Source organism: Cavia porcellus, unplaced genomic scaffold (assembly GCF_034190915.1).
Source record: "Cavia porcellus strain 051 isolate PalLab524CR breed Dunkin Hartley unplaced genomic scaffold, mCavPor4.1 scaffold_2, whole genome shotgun sequence".
NCBI lineage: Eukaryota > Metazoa > Chordata > Mammalia > Rodentia > Caviidae > Cavia > Cavia porcellus.
In genome coordinates, this window is record NW_026947485.1 from 88,369,091 (window position 1) to 88,387,730 (window position 18,640).

Genomic DNA, 18,640 nt, shown 5'->3' on the forward strand with positions numbered 1-18,640 from the left:
TCATTTATATTAATGGTTATAACTGATTGGCTTATCTTTGTCAGGCTTATATTCCTATGGTTGGTCCCCTACATTTCCCATCTGTTTAATTACGTGCCCAGCTTGGGAGTTTCTTTCTTTTGTTGTACTAGGAATTGTGGCCATTTTTATCTCTTTCTAGAATATCTTTCAGTATTCTTTCTGGGGTTGGTTTGGTGGTCATGAATTTCTTCAGTTCTTTGTCATGTCTCCATTAATTTTGAAAGATAGTTTCACAGGATACATCAGTCTGGGTTGGAAATTGTTTTCTTTCAGAAGTTGAACTATATCACTCCTATTTCTTGATTTGAGAGTTTGTGGTGAGAAGTCTGCCATGATTTTGATGGGCTTTCCTTTATATCTGTTTCTTTTCTCTAACAGCTTTTAATATTCTGAATTTCTGGGACTTGATTATTATATGTCTGGGTAAGATTTCCTTTAGTTATGGCTAATCGAGGTTCTATGTGCCTCATTTATTTGTATATCTGATTCTTTTCCCATGGTTGGGCAATTTTCTACTCTTAGTTCTACAAGAAGTCTTTTTATATCTTTTGTGTTGACTCTGTTTTTGGTTAACACATATCAGTCTTATATTGTTTGTCTTTCTGTGTTGTGGCACTTTCCATTTCAAAAATTTTTAAATTTTGTTTTCTGCAATGATCCATGTGAGTTTTGGTGGTAGGTAGCAATATCACTAGTATCAAGGCCTCTTCTACGAAAAGTCTACTCTTCAGGAATTCCTTCTATGTGTGGGAGATTATTGGTTTGTGTCTATTCCAAGATATTATCTTCCAAATTAATTGAGAGTGAAATGTTGGTTTGTTTGGCTCAGTTTCAGGTCTTTTGGTGTAAGACTATGGTGAGTTTGTTATCCCAGAGCTTCCCTGAATTGTTACACAAGGGAGAAAAATTATTACAACGGATATAACATCTTAGTTGCAGTCATACAATTAGCAATAATGATAACATAAAGTACGATTTAGAAGTTGATAAATTGTGGTTACTATTCATTTTGTACTTTAGATCATAGGAGCAAAGTTTATAGTTATATAACAGAACCAATTGTAAATTAGGACTCTGTGTGCAAAGTTATTTTCCCTTGTTAGCAATTACCCTGGTTTGTCTGGACAAGCCAGTTATTGAGTGTCAGGCTGCAGTACAGGGAAGTGGGACAGGCACCTGGGTTCCTCTAGCCAGAGGTTCCCTAGATGGTAGAGGGGCACTGAGTAGGGCCTTTCCCCTTTCTTGTGGCTCACCAAAGTTCCTGGTGTGGCAGAGAGTGAAATAGTTTTAATATTGATCTTCCATGTAAAAATTTGTTTTAAGTCTTCCATAACTAAAAAATAACAATTTGGAGACTACTGATTTCTGCTAACAGAAGGACAGTTTCCATATTCTAATAGCATCATTGACCTGAATTAGAAGAACCTAAGATTCTTGGAGCAAATATCTACTTAGTATTATGATTATTATTCACATAATTCATTGTTGTGTAAAACTAAAATATTGTTAGAACAGTTGTGCACATTTTAAATACACTAAAGGTGATATCTAGCCTTTAGAGATCGGTTTTATAAGCCTAGAACCTAGAATATGTGTAGAGTAGTTTGACTATTATAATAAACTTATATCCAGTGATATTAGAAGTTAGTACTCTTGCAAAGATATATCATTTCTTTGACTTTTATTAGAGAATTTCAAGTTTCAGTATGCACATTAAATAGTGTTTCTGGAATTATTATAGTATATATATGCTTTTCATTTCTCAGGGCATTGTCTGTTTCCTATGAACATCCAATTTCTTTTTGGGAAATTGTTTTTCACTAGTTGTGGGGTAATTTTCATGATTAGTAAACCCAGATAACTATCTGTTCTAAGCTTGATTTTTTTTAAAGACTCTTTAAAGTTTTCAGATTTCCTAATATTTTAAAAAAATTCTCATTTTTCCTTAAGGTAGCCAAATTAGTTTCTGTGTTTTAGAGTTAAAGAACTCTATTTGATATACATCCTAGAGATGTATAGGTTACTGTTTTTTTTTTTTAAATACTGGATTTAAAAAAAGTATTATTTACAAGGTAGAGTTGCTTTTAGAAATACAGTTTAACACCTTGTATTTGATTTAGTTGAATATTTATTTGCAGTCTCAATTGAGAAATACAGTATATATTTACATGGATGTACATTTATGTATCAGTTTTCGTATTGGCCCTTTAAATATGTACCACCTAATAATAAAGTATTTCTTTCATGCTACTAAAGATTAATGTAAATTAAAAGTATGAACCGAAAATTTATCAGTAAAAAAGTCTAAAATATTATAGCAATGTTTTCTCTTGGATATGCCTCATTTGTTTGGATTTCTTTTCCTCTATGAATGTTGATACATTTTACAAATTATATAAAGAAATTTCACTCATAACAGCTCTTATTAAGAGCAATCACAATTCTGCTGTTGGAATAATTAGTGAAAGGAATAACTGAACTTCCTAGTTGTTGGAGTAAATAAAGTTTTACAGCTAGGTTTTCCATTCTGTCTCTGTATGTAGCTTTACAGTTTTTCTAGTAACATTAAAAATTGGCATATAAATCTGTTCATTATTTTAGGGACCTTTGAGGGAACTTGCTCTTGCCCTCACTTGAGGACTTAACAGCCTATGTTATGGAATCTAGGTTTTATAAATTTAATTTATATTTAGTAAACAGTTTTAAAAAACTGATTTCCACTATACAATCAGAGACACATTTCTTAGGAAAAGCTTTTATTATACAGAATAACTAGAATATGTACTTTGGAAGGGAAGAGTGTCAGTTATTCTTTTTAGAATTACTTTTTTTTTTTTTTTTTTTTTTGAGACAGGGTCTTGCTATGCAGTTCAGGCTGGCCTTGAGCTCACTTTGTAGCCCAGGCTGGTCTTAAACTTGCAACAATCCTCCTGCCTCAGCCTCCCAAGTGCTGGGATTAGGCATGAGCCACCACGCCTGGCTTAGAATTATTTTCAAAAGAACTTCATTGTACTTCATTCTACATTTACTCTTTGAAATTATTTCATAGGACAATTTACTTGTGATTATAGGTATTTTTTATAGTTTTTCTTTGCCCTTTGTAATATTTGATAATATATAATGATCTAATTTCTCTTCAGTTAGATGTTGGCCAAGTGTTTTATTAAAGGCCAGATAGTATGTATTTTTTACTTTAAAAGCCATGTGATCTCTGTTGCTGCTTCCCTACTCTGCTGTTTTAGTGTAAATTCAGCCATAGAAAATGTGAAGGGCTGTGTTCTAATGAGACTTTTGTTTCCAAAGACAGGCACTGAACTAGAATTACTGTTAAATGATTTCTGAATGATTCAGAATTGTAGTTAAAACTTTTCTTTTTAAAGAAGTAGATTCCTTCAGCAAGGAATAGTTTCTAGTCTTTACTCAGAAATAGTTTTCCATATCTGACTTAAAAAGATGATCTTATATTAATGAGATAATTAATTCTTACCTAAAAATATAGACACATATAAGTGCCAAAAGCCATCTTAGAGATGAATGAATGAATAAATATGGATGAATGAACAAAGGAATAAGTGAAAGCTGTATGACCACGTGTTTCTGAATCAGAATATGCTTGGAAGTTTAAAATTTTTGTGTTTCAATGATAATGTACTTAGAGCTCCAGTTGGGCAATTTAGGAATTTAGTGAGATCCAAATAAAAAATGAAAAAGGGGTTGGGGATGTAATTAAGAGTGAAGGTTCTTGGTTCAATCCCCCCCCCCCCCAGCTAATTTCTTTTTCTTTGTTCACCAATAAGAAACAATTCCTCTGAGTTTTATAATGAATTGTGGCAATTTAGGTTATGTATTCAGGCTTCACTTCCAATTCTGGTTCTCTTGCTGTTTCTACCATATTTGCAGTTATTTACTAAATGACATCTTTAACCCCTTAAAATCATCTAAGAGGGTTGAAATCAGTGTTTTGCAAACTTTTAAAAATGTTGATAGTTTCACCTCTTTCCATAAATAGCAAATGTTCCTAATGTCATTTTGAATGGAGAATCCTTTCCAGAAAGTTTCCTATTTATTTTTCCCATATCAGCAGAGGAATTACTATTGATAGCAGCTGTAATCTTATAAAATGCATTTCTTTACTAATAATACTTTAAATTAATCCTTTACTTTGGCTGCAGAATGACTGTTGAATTACCAGGCCTGAAAACAACATTGGTCTTGTACATGTCCATCAAAGTTCTTGGATGACTAGGTGTATTTTCTAAAAGGACTGATATTTTGATAGGAACCTTTTTCTTTGAACAGTAGATCTTAACCATGGGTCTAAAAGGAAACCATGTTGTAAACTAGTATGCTATAATTTAGTCTTCATTTCTCCATTTATAAAGTACAAGAAGTATGTTTTAGAATAATACTTTGGGACCCTAGGATTTTTGAAATGATAAGTGCGCTCAAACTTAAAATCAACAGCTGCATTACCAATTAATGAGCGAGTCAACCTATCCTTTGAGGTTTTGAAGCTAGATAATCACTTCTGTCTTCAGCTATGAAAGTCATAGATGACATTTCCCAGGATAGGGCTATTAGATCTACACTGAAAATCTGTTGTTTAGTGTAGTCACTTACGTCAGTTAATTTACCAGTTTTTACATTAGTACTTGCTACTTCCTACACTGTTACTTTATAGAGATGGCATCTTTCTTTAAAACTTGTGTACCAGTCTCTGGAAGCTGCAATTTTTACGGCTTCCACACCTGTCTTACTCTGCATAGAATTTAACAGTTAAGGCCTCAGTAAAAGATTACCATAACAAATAACAATCACAATAAAAATAATGAAAAATTTCAGTATGAGATACAGAGACATGAGAGGAGCACATAGAGTTGAAAAAAGCTATTGATATAGACTAGCTTCATTCAGAATTGCTGATTTTCAGTTTTTAATATATGTGGTATTTATGAAGTACAGTAAAATGAAGTGCAAGAAAATGAATTTTATTAGATTTATGTTTGTTGATTTCTTGCTTTTGTACTTGTAAGGGAACTTTAAGCATGAAGAGTTTTTCTCCACTATTTGAACATATTTTAGTTTCCTTAGAATGGAAATCATTTCTGAGTTCTCACATTTGGTGAAAAACATGTTTGCCTTTAGGAACGTTATTCCATTACTTACGTTTGATCTAATTTGATTTACATTTTTTAGATAAGGAAAGTAAGTCTCATGAGTAACATCACAAGGAAAGATAAAGTTGTATTTGGAACTTCATAGTTTTGAAATTATTTTGCACTAATCAACAATTTTCCTTTCTTTATACATAAATTCATTTATTAGAACGTATGTAAGACTTCTTCCTGCAGGCTTTTGGTTTGTCCTTCATAGTGAAGCTAACAAAAAATATAATCTTTACTTTAAATTTGTTTAATAATTTATAATTTGCAAATGCTTTTATTTTTTGTTTTGTTTGTGTTACTGGGGATCAAACCTAGATCCTCATATGTGATAGGCTATATTCTTTACCATTGAGCCACATTCAGAGGTCTCTATTTTTTTTAATTAAAAATTTATAGCAACTTGTAAAATATGATTATTTCCATTTTATACATGAAGGCTTGATGATGGAAAGATAAACAGATTTATTCAAGATCACATTTGCTAGTAAGTGACAAAAGTGGAAACTGAATATGTTGTTTTTGATTTTAATATTCTAGTAGGATACTAGAGATTTTCTGAAATTATTCACTATTTAAATAATTTTAAAAATTGTGGTATTTATTAAAGTCTAGAGATTGTCCTGCTCTGGCATAGTATCTACTATTTTCTTGCAAGTTACATTTCAGGCTGTTTACTATTTGTGTTACATTTATTAATAAGATGAACATTAGATTCTTAAATTTTTGAAGCCACAGTTTGTTTCTATAAGATAAGGATTTTGCTGAATTCAGTATGTTGTTTAATTTGTTTTAATAGGTCCTGACTGCTCTTTGAATGTTCCTTCTACTGAATCTTACTGGATTCTTCCAAATGTTAAACCTTTCAGTCCTTCAGTAGGCCGGGCTTCACACAAAGCAGTTTTACATGGAAAATTTATGTGGGTGATTGGTGGATATACTTTTAATTACAGCTCTTTTCAAATGGTCCTGAAGTAAGTATTTATATTCATATCTTCATGGCCTTTATTTTTTGGAGTTGGACTTTCTTGCTATTGAAAAGTTATTTTTTTGAAGATATGTTTGTTAAATGGTAATGATTTGGGAATGTCTACTCAATTTGTCCATGATCAATTATTTGTCATTGTACATATGTTTGTTTTGTGTTTCATTTCATTACCTCTCAATGGCATGTTAATAAATAAGTTCCAGATAAGACAGCATTAATTTTTACATGTGTTTATGTTTAGTATAAGAATTCTGTCACCTATTACATTTTCTGAATGAAGTGTAATTGTATATACTTAAATACTTTCATTTTTTCCCTGCAAATTAATCCTTTAATTTATAGAAAAGAATAAGTACATATATTAGATAATTATAAAAATATGATATATTAGAAAATAAACAGTTCATATTCATACTTATATCTCTAAGATTATATCTGTATAAACTATGAACCATCAGATTAGAAGTGAATTTGTTGTTTTCTCAGGTTAGAGAATTTTTAAAAATCATTTTGAATGTAGTTCATATGTAAGTGAGGATATTTAAATGACTTTTAGAAATGATAATATCACTAAGTACTTTATTATTCTATATCAGGATTTATTTTATGGGCCCCATGCATACTAGCAATGCACTCTTCCACTGAGGTACATCACCACCAGCCCTAGAGTAGAATTTAGTTAGGGTGTAGGTGTTACGCTTTAAGATTCAATAAATAGTGTAAAAGCTTTCCACATTAGTGTTGATTTAGAGTTATTTTGCAGAGTGTGTATGTATTAACATTAATAAATTTTTTTTTATTATTTTGAAGGTAGTAAAATACAACAGAACAAGACAGAACAAAGCCAATTGAGACAGTGTAGTGAAATTGGTACAGAACTTCACAGCAGGTTACTGGGATAACAGTAATAGGTATCACAGTATATCTCTTTATCTTCACAATAGTTCTTTCAATCATGTGTAGCAAAATAAAATGAAATACAGAACATTATAGAACTTATCAAAACAGAATATTGAATAGATCTGTACCATTAATCAGAATAAATCAAAACAGTAATAAAAATAGTTGCCTTCAAAGAGATGATAGAAGAAAATCCCCCTTATTTGTTATATTGCATATGGTTAACCTCCCAATAGATGCTTAGACCTCTGGTTCCCATTTGCTAACTTGGGCAGGGGAAGTAGAATGTTTGACTTTCAGCCAGTGCACCAGTAGACTCACTATTGCTTAGCAGAGAGGCAGACTTGTTGCTTGGTTTCCTAGTGCCCTAAGTTCCAACATGGTGCAGATCTCAGGAGACGCTGGTGGTTCTCCCCCTGGAGAGTCTGCAGCCTGCCACACCATAGCTGCTCACCAGGGAGTCGAGCTGGTTGCTTGGTTTCCCAGCATAATGGTGTGGATCTCAGAAGACGCAGGTGGTTCTTGGGGCCACAGCTGACCATACCACAGCCACTTACCAGGGAGGCTGAGACTATATCTTAAGTGAAATCACATTACTAAAAATTAATATACAACGTGGGCATGACTATTTTGAACACTTACCATGTATTTGGTACTTGGGATATATCAGTGAATGTGACAAATTTCCTTGTCATTGTGAAGTTAGTGAAGAAAAACTAGGAATGAAAAATTCATATGAAAAAGTAAATATGCTTACCAAAGTAAGTTATATATATGGATATACATACATAGGTAGGTAGACAGGCTGGTAAATAGCAGTGATATGTAGGTAAATAGAAGTGTAAAAGAAGAGCCTTAGTTAAAAATATAGTCATCCAGTTAGTGCTTATGGAAAAGGTAAAGACTGAATAGAAACTTGAAGTCACAAACAAGATTGGCACTGCAGTAATCTGTAGGTACAGAAAAAAGGAAGACTAGTGCCTTGAGGTAGGAGTGTTTTCTTGAAGTATTCAAGTAGCAACAAGGAGGCCTGTTTGTTTGTATAGAATATATAAAAGGGAAACATGAAATAAGAGTGACAGTAGAGGAGGAAGACAAATCATGTAGTGTTACAGATCTTTTGGGGATCATGGAGGCTTTTGAATATGCTTTGACTTATACTTCAGAAGAGTTGTTATGTCCACTTTGTTGAACATAGATGGGGGTTGGGAGGAAAAGGAAAAACAGTGATTGAGTTAGAATGGGATTATCACAGGAATGAGTTTTAGACAGAGAAGACCAAGAAATGAGTCTGAGACACCATATCACTTTGAGAAGAGGAGAGGAGCAGCAAGGGCCTGAAAATGAATGGCTGGCAACATAGGCAAAGCAACAGCATGCAAGGTCTTCAAAGGCAAGAGAAGAGAGTGTATGAGGATTAAGGGAGGACTAACAACATTAAATGCTGATAATCAGTTATGTCAAGGAAATGAAGACCAAAAAGTGGCCATGGATTTAGTATGAGGAAGCTGAAATTAATGAAAGCAGGTTTACTGTAATGGTTAGGTTAAAAGCTTGACTAGAGTTAGCTTAAAATAATAGGAAGTATTTAAAGTAATGCAAATAAATGGAGCAGTGAAGAAACAGGGTAGTTATAGTAGTAAATACCCATATCAGGAAAACAGAGCAAGCACATACGAGCTTAATGTTGAACCTGAAGCTTCTAGAAAAAGAGCAGGCTAAATCAAAAGCTTATACAAGAGAGGAAATTACAAAGATGAAAGCAGAAATTAATAAACTTGAGACTAAAGAAACAATGCAAAGAATGAATGAATTGAAGAGTTGGTTCTTTGAAAGTTTAGATAAAATTGACAAACCCTTGGGCAACCTTATCAAAAAAGGAAAGACTCAAATCTATGCAATTAGGAATGAAAAGGGTGAAATTACAGCAGACTTTGTAGAAATCCAGAACATCATCTATACTTACTTTGAAAACTTGTATTCTAATAAGGTGGAAAATACAGAAGAAATGGACAGATTCCTAGATACATATGAATTACCAAAGCTGAATCAAGAAGATACAAAAATCCTAAATAACCCAATATCAATAAATGAAATTAAAGATGTAATTAAAAACCTATCAACAAAGAAAAGCCCAGGTCCTGATGGATTCACTGCTGATTTCTACAATTAGTTTAGTGAGGATCTAACACCTCTACTTCTCAAACTCTTTAATGAAATTGAAAGGGAAGCAGTACTCCGAAATTCATTTCTATAAGGAAGCATTACTCTGATTCCAAAACCAAAGAAGGACCCAACTAAGACAGAAAATTACAAGTCAATCTCCCTAATGAAAATTGATGCAAAAATCCTCAGTAAGATACTTGCAAACAGATTGCAGCAAATCGTTAGGAAGATTGTACACTATGATCAAATGGGATTCATCCCAGGGATGCAGGGATGGTTCAACATATAGGTAAATCCATAAATGTATACATCAGTTTAACAGAGCCAAGGACAAAATTGTATGATTATCTAATAGATGCAGAAAAAGCTTTTGACAAAGTCCAGCATCCATTCATGATAAAAACCCTACAGAAAATTGGAATAGATGATGTCTGTCTCAATCTTATAAAGGCCATCTATGACAGACCAATAGCCAACATCATACTAAATAGACAAAAACTGAAGCTGAAAGCTTTCACTCTAAAATCAGGAACAAGACAAGGATGTCCGCTGTCTCCATTCCTATTCAATGTAGTCCTGGAAACTTTAGCCAGAACAATTAGACAAGAGAAAGAAATAAGGGACTAAAGATAGAAAAGGAAGAAGTTAAATTATCATTATTTGCAGATGACACGATACTCTACTTAGAAGACCCCAAAGACTCCACCAAAAGACTTCTGGATTTAATAAGCAAATTTAGTAATGTAGCTGGTTATAAAGTCAACACTCAAAAATCAATAGCTTTCTTGTATATGAAGAACAAATTCACTGAGAGACAAATCAGGAAAATAATACCTTTTACAATAGCATCCAAAAAAATGAAATACCTAGGAATCAATCTAACAAAAGATGTAAAAGACTGCTACATTGAAAACTTTAATACTCTGAAAAAGGAGATTGCTGAGGATATTAGAAAATGGAGAGATGTCCTGTGCTCTTTTAAAGAACGAATATAGTGAGAATGGCCATACTTCCAAAACTGTTATACAGATTCAGTGCAATTCCAATCAAGATTTCAATAGCATATCTTACAGAATTAGAGAAAACAATCCTAAAATTCATCTGGAATCAGAAAAGACCTACAATAGCAAAGGTGATTCTGGGCAAAAAAACAAGACAGGGGGCATCACAATCCCTGACATGAAAATATACTATAAAGTTACTATGATAAAAGCAGTGTGGTACTGGCAGAAAGACAAATCTGAAGATCAATGGAATAGATTAGAAGATGTGGAAATAACTGCAGACACACTAAGTTACCTTATTTTTGACAAAGGTACCAAACACATTCACTTTAATAAAGTGTTGGAAAAAATGGCTTTCCACATGCCAAAGATTAAAGGTTAAAACTGGACCCATATCTTTCACCATATACTAAGCTAAAATCAAAGTGGAGTGAAGAACTTTAATATTAAAACAAACGTTAAATCTGTAGGTGAAATCTTGAAAATATTAGTGTAGGCAAAGACATTATGAATAAAACCCAGAGTGCACAGGACTTATTGTGAAGAATCACCAAATGGGATCTCATCATACTGAAAAGCTTTTGCTTAGCTAGAAAAACTACCAACAGAGTGAAGAGACAGCCCACTATGTGGGAGTAAATTTTTGCCAGCTGTTCCTCAGATAAAGGATTATTATTGAGAGCATATAAAGAGCTCAAAAAAATCAGTCCTCTCAGATTTAAAGATCCAATCCAAAAGTGGACATCTGAGATGAATACATACTTCTCAGATGAGGAAGTACAAACAGCAAATAAATACATGAAAAAATGTTCAGCATCACTGGTCATTCGAGAGATGCAAATTAAAACATCACTGAGATTTCATCTCACTCCAGAAAGAATAGCTAGTGTGAAATCAACCAACAACAAATGCTGGAGGGGCTGTGGGGAAAAAGGAACCTTTCTCCACTGTTGATGGGAATGCAGACTGGTACACCCACTGTGGAAATCAGTGTGGAAATTCCTCAGAAAACTTAAGATTGGAGACCACGTTCAACCCATCTATTCCCCTTGTGGATATTTTCATAAACTAATTAAAAAATCATACAGTGATGTATGTAGACCCATGTTTATAGCAGCACAGTTTATAATAGCCAGATCTTAGAAACAACCTAAATGCTTATAGACTGAGGAATGGATAAAAAGGATGTAGTATTTTTATGTAATGGAAGACTATTCAGCCATAAAGAATGATAAACTAGACATTTTTTATAGGTAAATGGATGCGTCTTGAGAACATACTTATTAGTGTTTTAATTCCACACGTATAAACATCATAATTTTTCATTAGTATGGTAAGGAAAAAGCTGCATTTACTTTAACTAACCCACTCTGAGTTATTTTGAGTTGACTTTTGGATGTCTTAAGAAATTTTTGATGTGCTATGAGATTTGGGTTTTCTGCATGTGGATATCCAGTTGTTCCAGTATATTTATTGAGGGTATAATCCTTTCTCCACTTAATTGCTTTTGCATTTGTCCAGAAATCAATTGTCTGTTTTCTGGATATCTATTTTGGGACTTTATATTGGTACTTTGGTGGTTTGTCTATCTTGATATCAATGTCGTTTTGTCATGATTGGTGTAACTTTGTGATAAGTAGTGGAATTGGGGAGGGTTAGGGCTCTACTTTGGTTCCTTTATCAAAGTTGTTTAGACTATTCTGAGTCTTTTCTGTTTTTACAGAAATGTAAGAATCAATATGTTAGTATTTATGAAAAATGGTGCTGATAGTTTGATAACTGATTGTATTTTTTGATTTTTATAATTCTATTTGTTTTTGGTTTTATTGTCTTATTTTTAATTTCTCAAAGATATGAGGATATTTCATAACTTCCTTTTCTAGTAAATGTACTTGGGGTAAAAACACAGGGTTGTAACTTAAAGGAAAAGTGAGGTAAAAAGTTTTTTATTTTTAATATAAATGGGGAAATGCTGATGGCAGTGATCTAGTGGGACAAAAAGTGGTAATGTAGGATCAAGACGAGAGGAGTTCTAGAGTGCAGTGGGACCTGGTGCACCAGGAACATGAACAGGTTATGTGTGGCTGCCATCAGTAAACTACAAGGTTGGGGCCCAGATTCTGAGGCAGAACTAAGAATTTTTTTGTTAGCATACACATCATCTGTCTTGTAACTCTAAGGTAGGAAATAAATTAAATGATTCCAAAAACCATTTTGGTAACTCTCATATATCTTGTGAAGGGGCAGTTTCTTGGCTTTCCTGATGAGTTGGAGGAAGAATGCAAAGTAGGACAATTGACAGTGAGCTTCTTAAAATAGTTCTGTATTTTTTAAATTAAAAGTTATTTTTAAAACATTTTTATTAGTACATGTTTGCAGTACATAATAATCACATTCATCATGGGGGATTTGTATGTATGTATAGCACATCTGAATTTTTTTTGATACCCTTTCCCTCTCCTTCTTTTAAATCTTTCTGTCTTTATTTCCAAAAGCTCAATTTCCAATTTTATTTCTCTTTTTTTCTTTAAATCTCTTTTCCAATCCTTCCCTTATCCCACCTTGATTTCTTGTTCCTCTTCCCATTTAAGCAGATTTTTCCTGCTTCCTAATACCTATCTTCCACTTTATTATTTATTCTTTTGTATTGGCATTCTGTTTCTTACCTGGTTTCTTCCTCTTGTATGTTTTTAGGAAAATTAAGATTTGGGAGTATAGTGAAGTATGGGATGCTATTAGGTATTTGAAATTCATACTATAGAACTTCTCTTTTCATTTATAACAGACTAGTAGAAAAATTGTTTATTTTTGTATTCTTAATCCAAGAATAAGTTATTTTTTGTACTGCTGGATTTATTTTACATAATTTAAAAAATTATTGGTAAATGAATCAATTTTTATGGGAAATATATAAATATATAAATATATATATTTAATATGAATAAATATATATTTTTATATATATAACATTTTTGCCAACATTTAATGGTTTTATATTATATATAACCCTAACTTGCTTTATATATTGCTAAACTAATCTGTGAAGAATAAAAATGAATGCATAAAGCAAATGGCATTGTAAAAATGGAGAGAATTTTCAAATGCAGAAGAGCTCACTATTTTTTAGGTTAACTAGTTGATTTCAGACAATTAGGCAAAATAATTCTAGTAGTAATATCCTATTTTGGTTCATTTGTATTATCTAACTGAATACTAATTTTGATATTTGACTGAATATTCAGTAAAACTTTGTAATATGGTGCATGAAATATTAGTTTATTAGTTATAATTCTTTTCAAATTTAATGAGAATTCTTATATAACAAGAAAAGCATATGAAATTAAGAAAATGAGTCTTAGCTTATGAAGTTCTTTTGTTGCTTTTAGTTACAATTTAGAAAGCAGTATATGGAATGTAGGAACTGTATCCAGAGGACCTCTCCAGAGATATGGACATTCTCTTGCTTTGTATCAGGTATGACTCCTGCTTTTATAATTTTCTTCAGTTCTTTTAAAAAAATTACATTAAGGGGAAATCTTCTTTTAAACACTTTAAACTGTCTTTTAAGCAGTTAATTAGAACAGTAAATCATTATAAATCAAAGTAACTTGAGATATTATGAGCTCAGAGTAGATTTAGTGGGTTTTATTACAATTGCCTTTTAGTCCTGTAAAGAAATAGAGATTGACTTTTTGTCAGGGGCTTTATACCTAGTCATTGGTTAGTCACCTTTTTTTTTTAACATTACAATAATTATACATAACATAGAATTTATTATTTTAACTATTTTTAAATGTACAGTTCGCTGTCATTCTCAATGTATAACCATCATCATCATTACTTCCAAAACTAGTTTCATCTTGCAAAACTGAAGCAAAATTCTTCATTCTTTCCTTCCTTAATCCCTGGAAATTTATCAGTCTGCTTTCTGTCTCTGTGGATTTGACTACTGTAGGAACATCTTGTAAATAGGATCCTGCAGTATTTGTCCTTGAAAGTGGCTGGTTTCCCTTAGCGTAATGGTTTCAAGATTCGTTCTGACTGTAGCATGTGTCAAGAATTCCCTTACTTTTTAAGACTAAATAACATTTTGTTATATTTTGTTATAATTTTTGCAAATTCATACCTTTATTGATGGTTACTTAGATTGCATCTGGTTTCTTCCATTGTGAATAATATTTCTATGAGCATGTGTATACAAACTACTGGTTTGATTCTTTTAGTTCTATTAGGTATGTGCTCAGAAGTAGAACTGTTGGATCATAGGGCAATTTTGCTTAAGTTTTTGAGAAACTTCCACACTATTTTTCCACAGTGTCTGCACTGTTTTGTGTCCTTGCCAGCAGCACACATTGGTTCTGGTTTGTTCACAGCCTTGCCAACATTTAATGGTTTGTGTTTTTGCTTTTCAGTGGTATGTCTAATATGCATGAAGTATCTTTTCATGATTTTGATTTGAGTTCATCTAATAATTAGTGTTGCATAGTTTTAAGTGCCTATCAGCCATTGGTATATTTTCTTTGGAGAAATAGTAGTTTAAGCCTTTTGCCATTTTGAATTAGTTTATACCTTTGTTAAGCTGTAGTTCTTTATATATTAGCTCCTTGCCAGATATGTAATTTAAAAATATTTTTTCCTCCTATCTCTTTACTTTGCAGAAGTTTTTAGTTTTTTCATTTCATTTTAAAATTACATTTATTTTTGTGGTGCTGAGGATTGAACCCTCAATATGTCTTGTGATATTGAGGACATGCTCTTCCATTAAATTATAACCTCAGTCCAGTTAATTTTGTCACCTTGCTTTGGTGTCATATATAAAATTATTACCAAGTCCATCAACATGAGATTTTCCATCTTTTTTCTTAAGAATTAAAAAATTTTTGCTCCTGTGTGTAGGTGTGTGGCATAAAGTAAGGGTCCAATTTTTCATTTTTCTGCATGTGTGTAACTAGTTTTCTCAGCATCATTTCTTGAGACAATTGTCTCAAGAATGTTTTGGATGTTTTGGAATGTTTTTGGAATTCTGATCAAAAATCATCTGACAGTTTACATGAAGGTTTATATCTGGGTTCTCCTCTTCTGTTAATTTATGTTTGTCTTTATGGGAGTACCTCACTATTTTGATTACTATTGTTTTGTAGTAAGTTCTGAAGTCAGACAATATGAGACTTCAAACCTTTGTTTTGTTTTTTCAAGACTGTTTTGGCTATTTAATATTTCTTAACATTTCATATGAATTTTAGGATAGTTTTCTATATTTGAAAAATTTTACTTGTTTCGGTAAGATTATACTGGAATCAGTTATGTGTTAGGGATTCATGAATTTAGCATGGGATTATAAGGATAGCCCTCTTCAGAATGTTTTATTTTGAATCAGTGAGTTCTTGGTTTTTGTCTATGGTTAGATCTTTGAAATCAAAGTTTCTGTATTTTCTGTACATAAGCAAAAATTTGGAAAATAACAGAAGTAATATAAAGAACACACTACTGCTCTATGTATATATGTTTAAAAGCAGCAGTATTTATATGAGTGTTTAGTAAATATCCATATTTATATTTCTTTATCTTTTAGTTTTTTTTGTTTTCTTTTTGTAAAATCTTGAGATATAATTGATGTCTGTATAATTCACTTTAAAAATTATGTAATTCACTTCTTTGAGTGTATTAGTGGGATTATATCTCTTGTAGACTTGTGTAGGGTCTCATCAGAGTTGTGTAATCAATTTTTAAACATTTTCATCACCTCAAAAAACATCTTGTAACATCCTTAGCTCTTTTTTAATTCTTATTTTGTTACAAGGTTTTGCTAAGCAGCTAGGTTATCCAGACTGGCCTGGAATTTATGATCCTCTTGCCTCAGCTTCCCAAGCATGTGCAAGCACATCTAACTAGCTCGTATCCTTTTAACTATCTTTGTAAATTACTTTATCCTCCTATTCTTAGGCAATTACAGATCTGTTTTTTGTTTTATAGATTTTTCTATTCTGTGCATTTTATATAGATTAACTCATTCTGTGACTGATGATTAACATATTTCACTTAGCTTAGTAGTTTCAAGGTCTGCCCATGTTGTAGCATTTATTGGTGGTTCATTCACTTCTTTTTTTTTTTTTTTTTTTTTTTTTGTCTTTTTCCTTTGTATTCGTACCAGGGATCAAACTCATGACTGCCTGCTTGCAAGGCAGGCGCTTATGCCACTGAGCTAAATCTCCAGGCCTGGTTCATTCATTTCTATGGCTGAATAATATTTGACTGTATGGATGTGCCACATTTTTTGTATCATCAACTGATAGGCTTTTGGGTTCCTTTTATCTTCTGGCTATAATGGATAATGCTGTTATGAACCTGTGTGTATAAGTTTTATGTGGATATGTTTTTGTTTCTCTGGATTATATAGATATCATAGAAATGAAGTTCCTGAGTCAAATTTTAGCCTCATATTTAATTTCTTGAAGGGCTACTAGACTGTTGTCAAAAGTGACTGTGCCATTTTATATTCCTACCAGTCATGTGTCAAGGTTTCCAGATCTATACATCCTTGCTACTTGTTTATGTTTATCTTTCATATAAACTGTCTTCAGTAGTGTAAAATATTATTTCATTAAGGTTTTGGTTTGTATTTCCCTATTAACTAGTGATATTCTACATCTCTTTATGTGGCTGTTTGTATATTGCTTTTGGAGAAATGTTAGTTCTTGCCTATTTTAGTGTTAGTTTTTTCATTATTGAGTTATTAAGTGGTATTTATATGTGATACATATAAGTTCTGAACAAATACAAGATTTTCAAATATTTTATCCATTCTTTCGGTTTTCCCTTTTTTTTGTGGTACCAAGAATCAGACTTATGCCCTCTGAGCTATGTCTCCAGCCTTGTTTTCACTTTCTTGATGGTTTGTTCTGAGGTGCAAGGTGTTTTATTTTGATGAAGTCTAATTTATCATTTTTTTTGTTGCCTGTAGTGTTGTTATATCTAATGATCCACTGCCAAATCCCAGGCCATAAATATTTACCATTTTTTTCTTTGAGAATTTTGTGGCTTTGCCTCTTATATTTAGTTCTTCCATGTATTTTGAGTTAAATTTGTTCATAAAGCGTAATAAGAGTTGGTCTCATCTACTACTATCCAGTTTTCCCAGCACCATTTGTTGAAGAGAGGTAGTTCTCTGCCATTTGCCTGATCTTGGCACTCCTGTCAGAAGTAGTCACCCATAAATGTATTGTTTTTGTTTTTTGTTGATTTGTGTTTGTAGTAGACAATCTTGATTATGCTGTGTTGTAGTCATTTTCATGAAGTGTGAGTGTTCCACCATTATTTTTTTTTTTTTTACAGGATTGTCTGGTTTTTTGTTTGTTTTTGTGGTTTCTTGAGAATGGATCTCACTATGTGCTTTAGGCTGGCCTTGAGCTCACTGTGTAGTCCAGGCTGGCTTCAAACTCTTGGTGATCCTTCTACCTCAGCCTCCCAAGTGCTAGGATTACAGCCAGGGGCCACCATGCCCAGCTACATGATTGTCTTGATGTTATCCATCTCTTGAAATTCCACATGAGTTTTAGAATCAGTTAATTTCTACAGCAAAGGCAATTGAGAGACCCTGATAGGGGTTATGTAGTTATGAATTTGGAGAATATTGTCATGTTGATGTTCTTCTGACCCTTAAACATGTACTATTTTTTCTGTTTATTTGGATCTTTTAAAATTGCTTTGAACAATGTTTTGTAACTTTATATGTTTTTGAACTTCCCTTGTTCATTTTATTCCTATTTTTTCTTTTTGACACTTATCAATAGAATTGTTTTCCTAATATTAGTTGTAGATTGTTCATTGCAAATTATAGAAATACAGTTTATTTTTGTACATTGATCCTGCAATGTAACTGTAATTGTTAGCTTTTTAAAAATTTCTTAGAATACTGTATATCTATTCATGCCATCTGCAAATTGGAATTTTGTTTCTTCCATTAGAGTTTCTGTCTGGATGCTTTTGCTAGAATCCATGGTATAATGTGAATAGAAGTGGGCAAAAGTGGGTATGCTTATGGTATTCCTATTCCTAGAGCAAAGTATCCGGTATTTAACCAATAAGTATAATTTTAGCTATGTGCTTTGCGTGGATTCCCTCTGTCCAGTTGAGGAAGTTCTCTTATATTTTATTCTTATTTTGTTCAAAGAGTGATAATTTATGTAATTTTCAGTCATGTGATTGAAATTATGTAATTTATAAGTGTTGTAAAGATTTAGCAAACTTGAAAGTATGTAATGTTTTCTCATAGCCACATGACAGTAATGTACTCTAGTCATAAGAAAATGCCAGCATGGCATTTGCATAAAAATACATATATGTTTTAGTGGAACAGAATATTCATAAAGACCTCAAGGAAATTAGACTCCCTAAAATAG

General features: G+C 32.3%; 1 protein-coding gene across 10 annotated transcripts in view; it reads left to right on the forward strand.

The window, feature by feature from the left end:
• The window catches only part of Atrnl1 (attractin like 1), an 833,524-nt gene that overhangs the window by 58,639 nt on the left and 756,245 nt on the right, over positions 1–18,640 (forward strand). For all 10 annotated transcript variants that reach the window (XR_010046243.1, XM_063244803.1, XM_063244801.1 and 7 more), the window contains exons 6-7: positions 5,983–6,157; positions 13,628–13,715. Coding sequence is in view for 9 of the 10 variants with exons in the window: in XM_063244803.1 (XP_063100873.1) it covers positions 5,983–6,157; positions 13,628–13,715 (263 nt within the window). In the remaining variant the exon portion in view is untranslated. The remainder of the gene's footprint in view (positions 1–5,982; positions 6,158–13,627; positions 13,716–18,640) is intronic.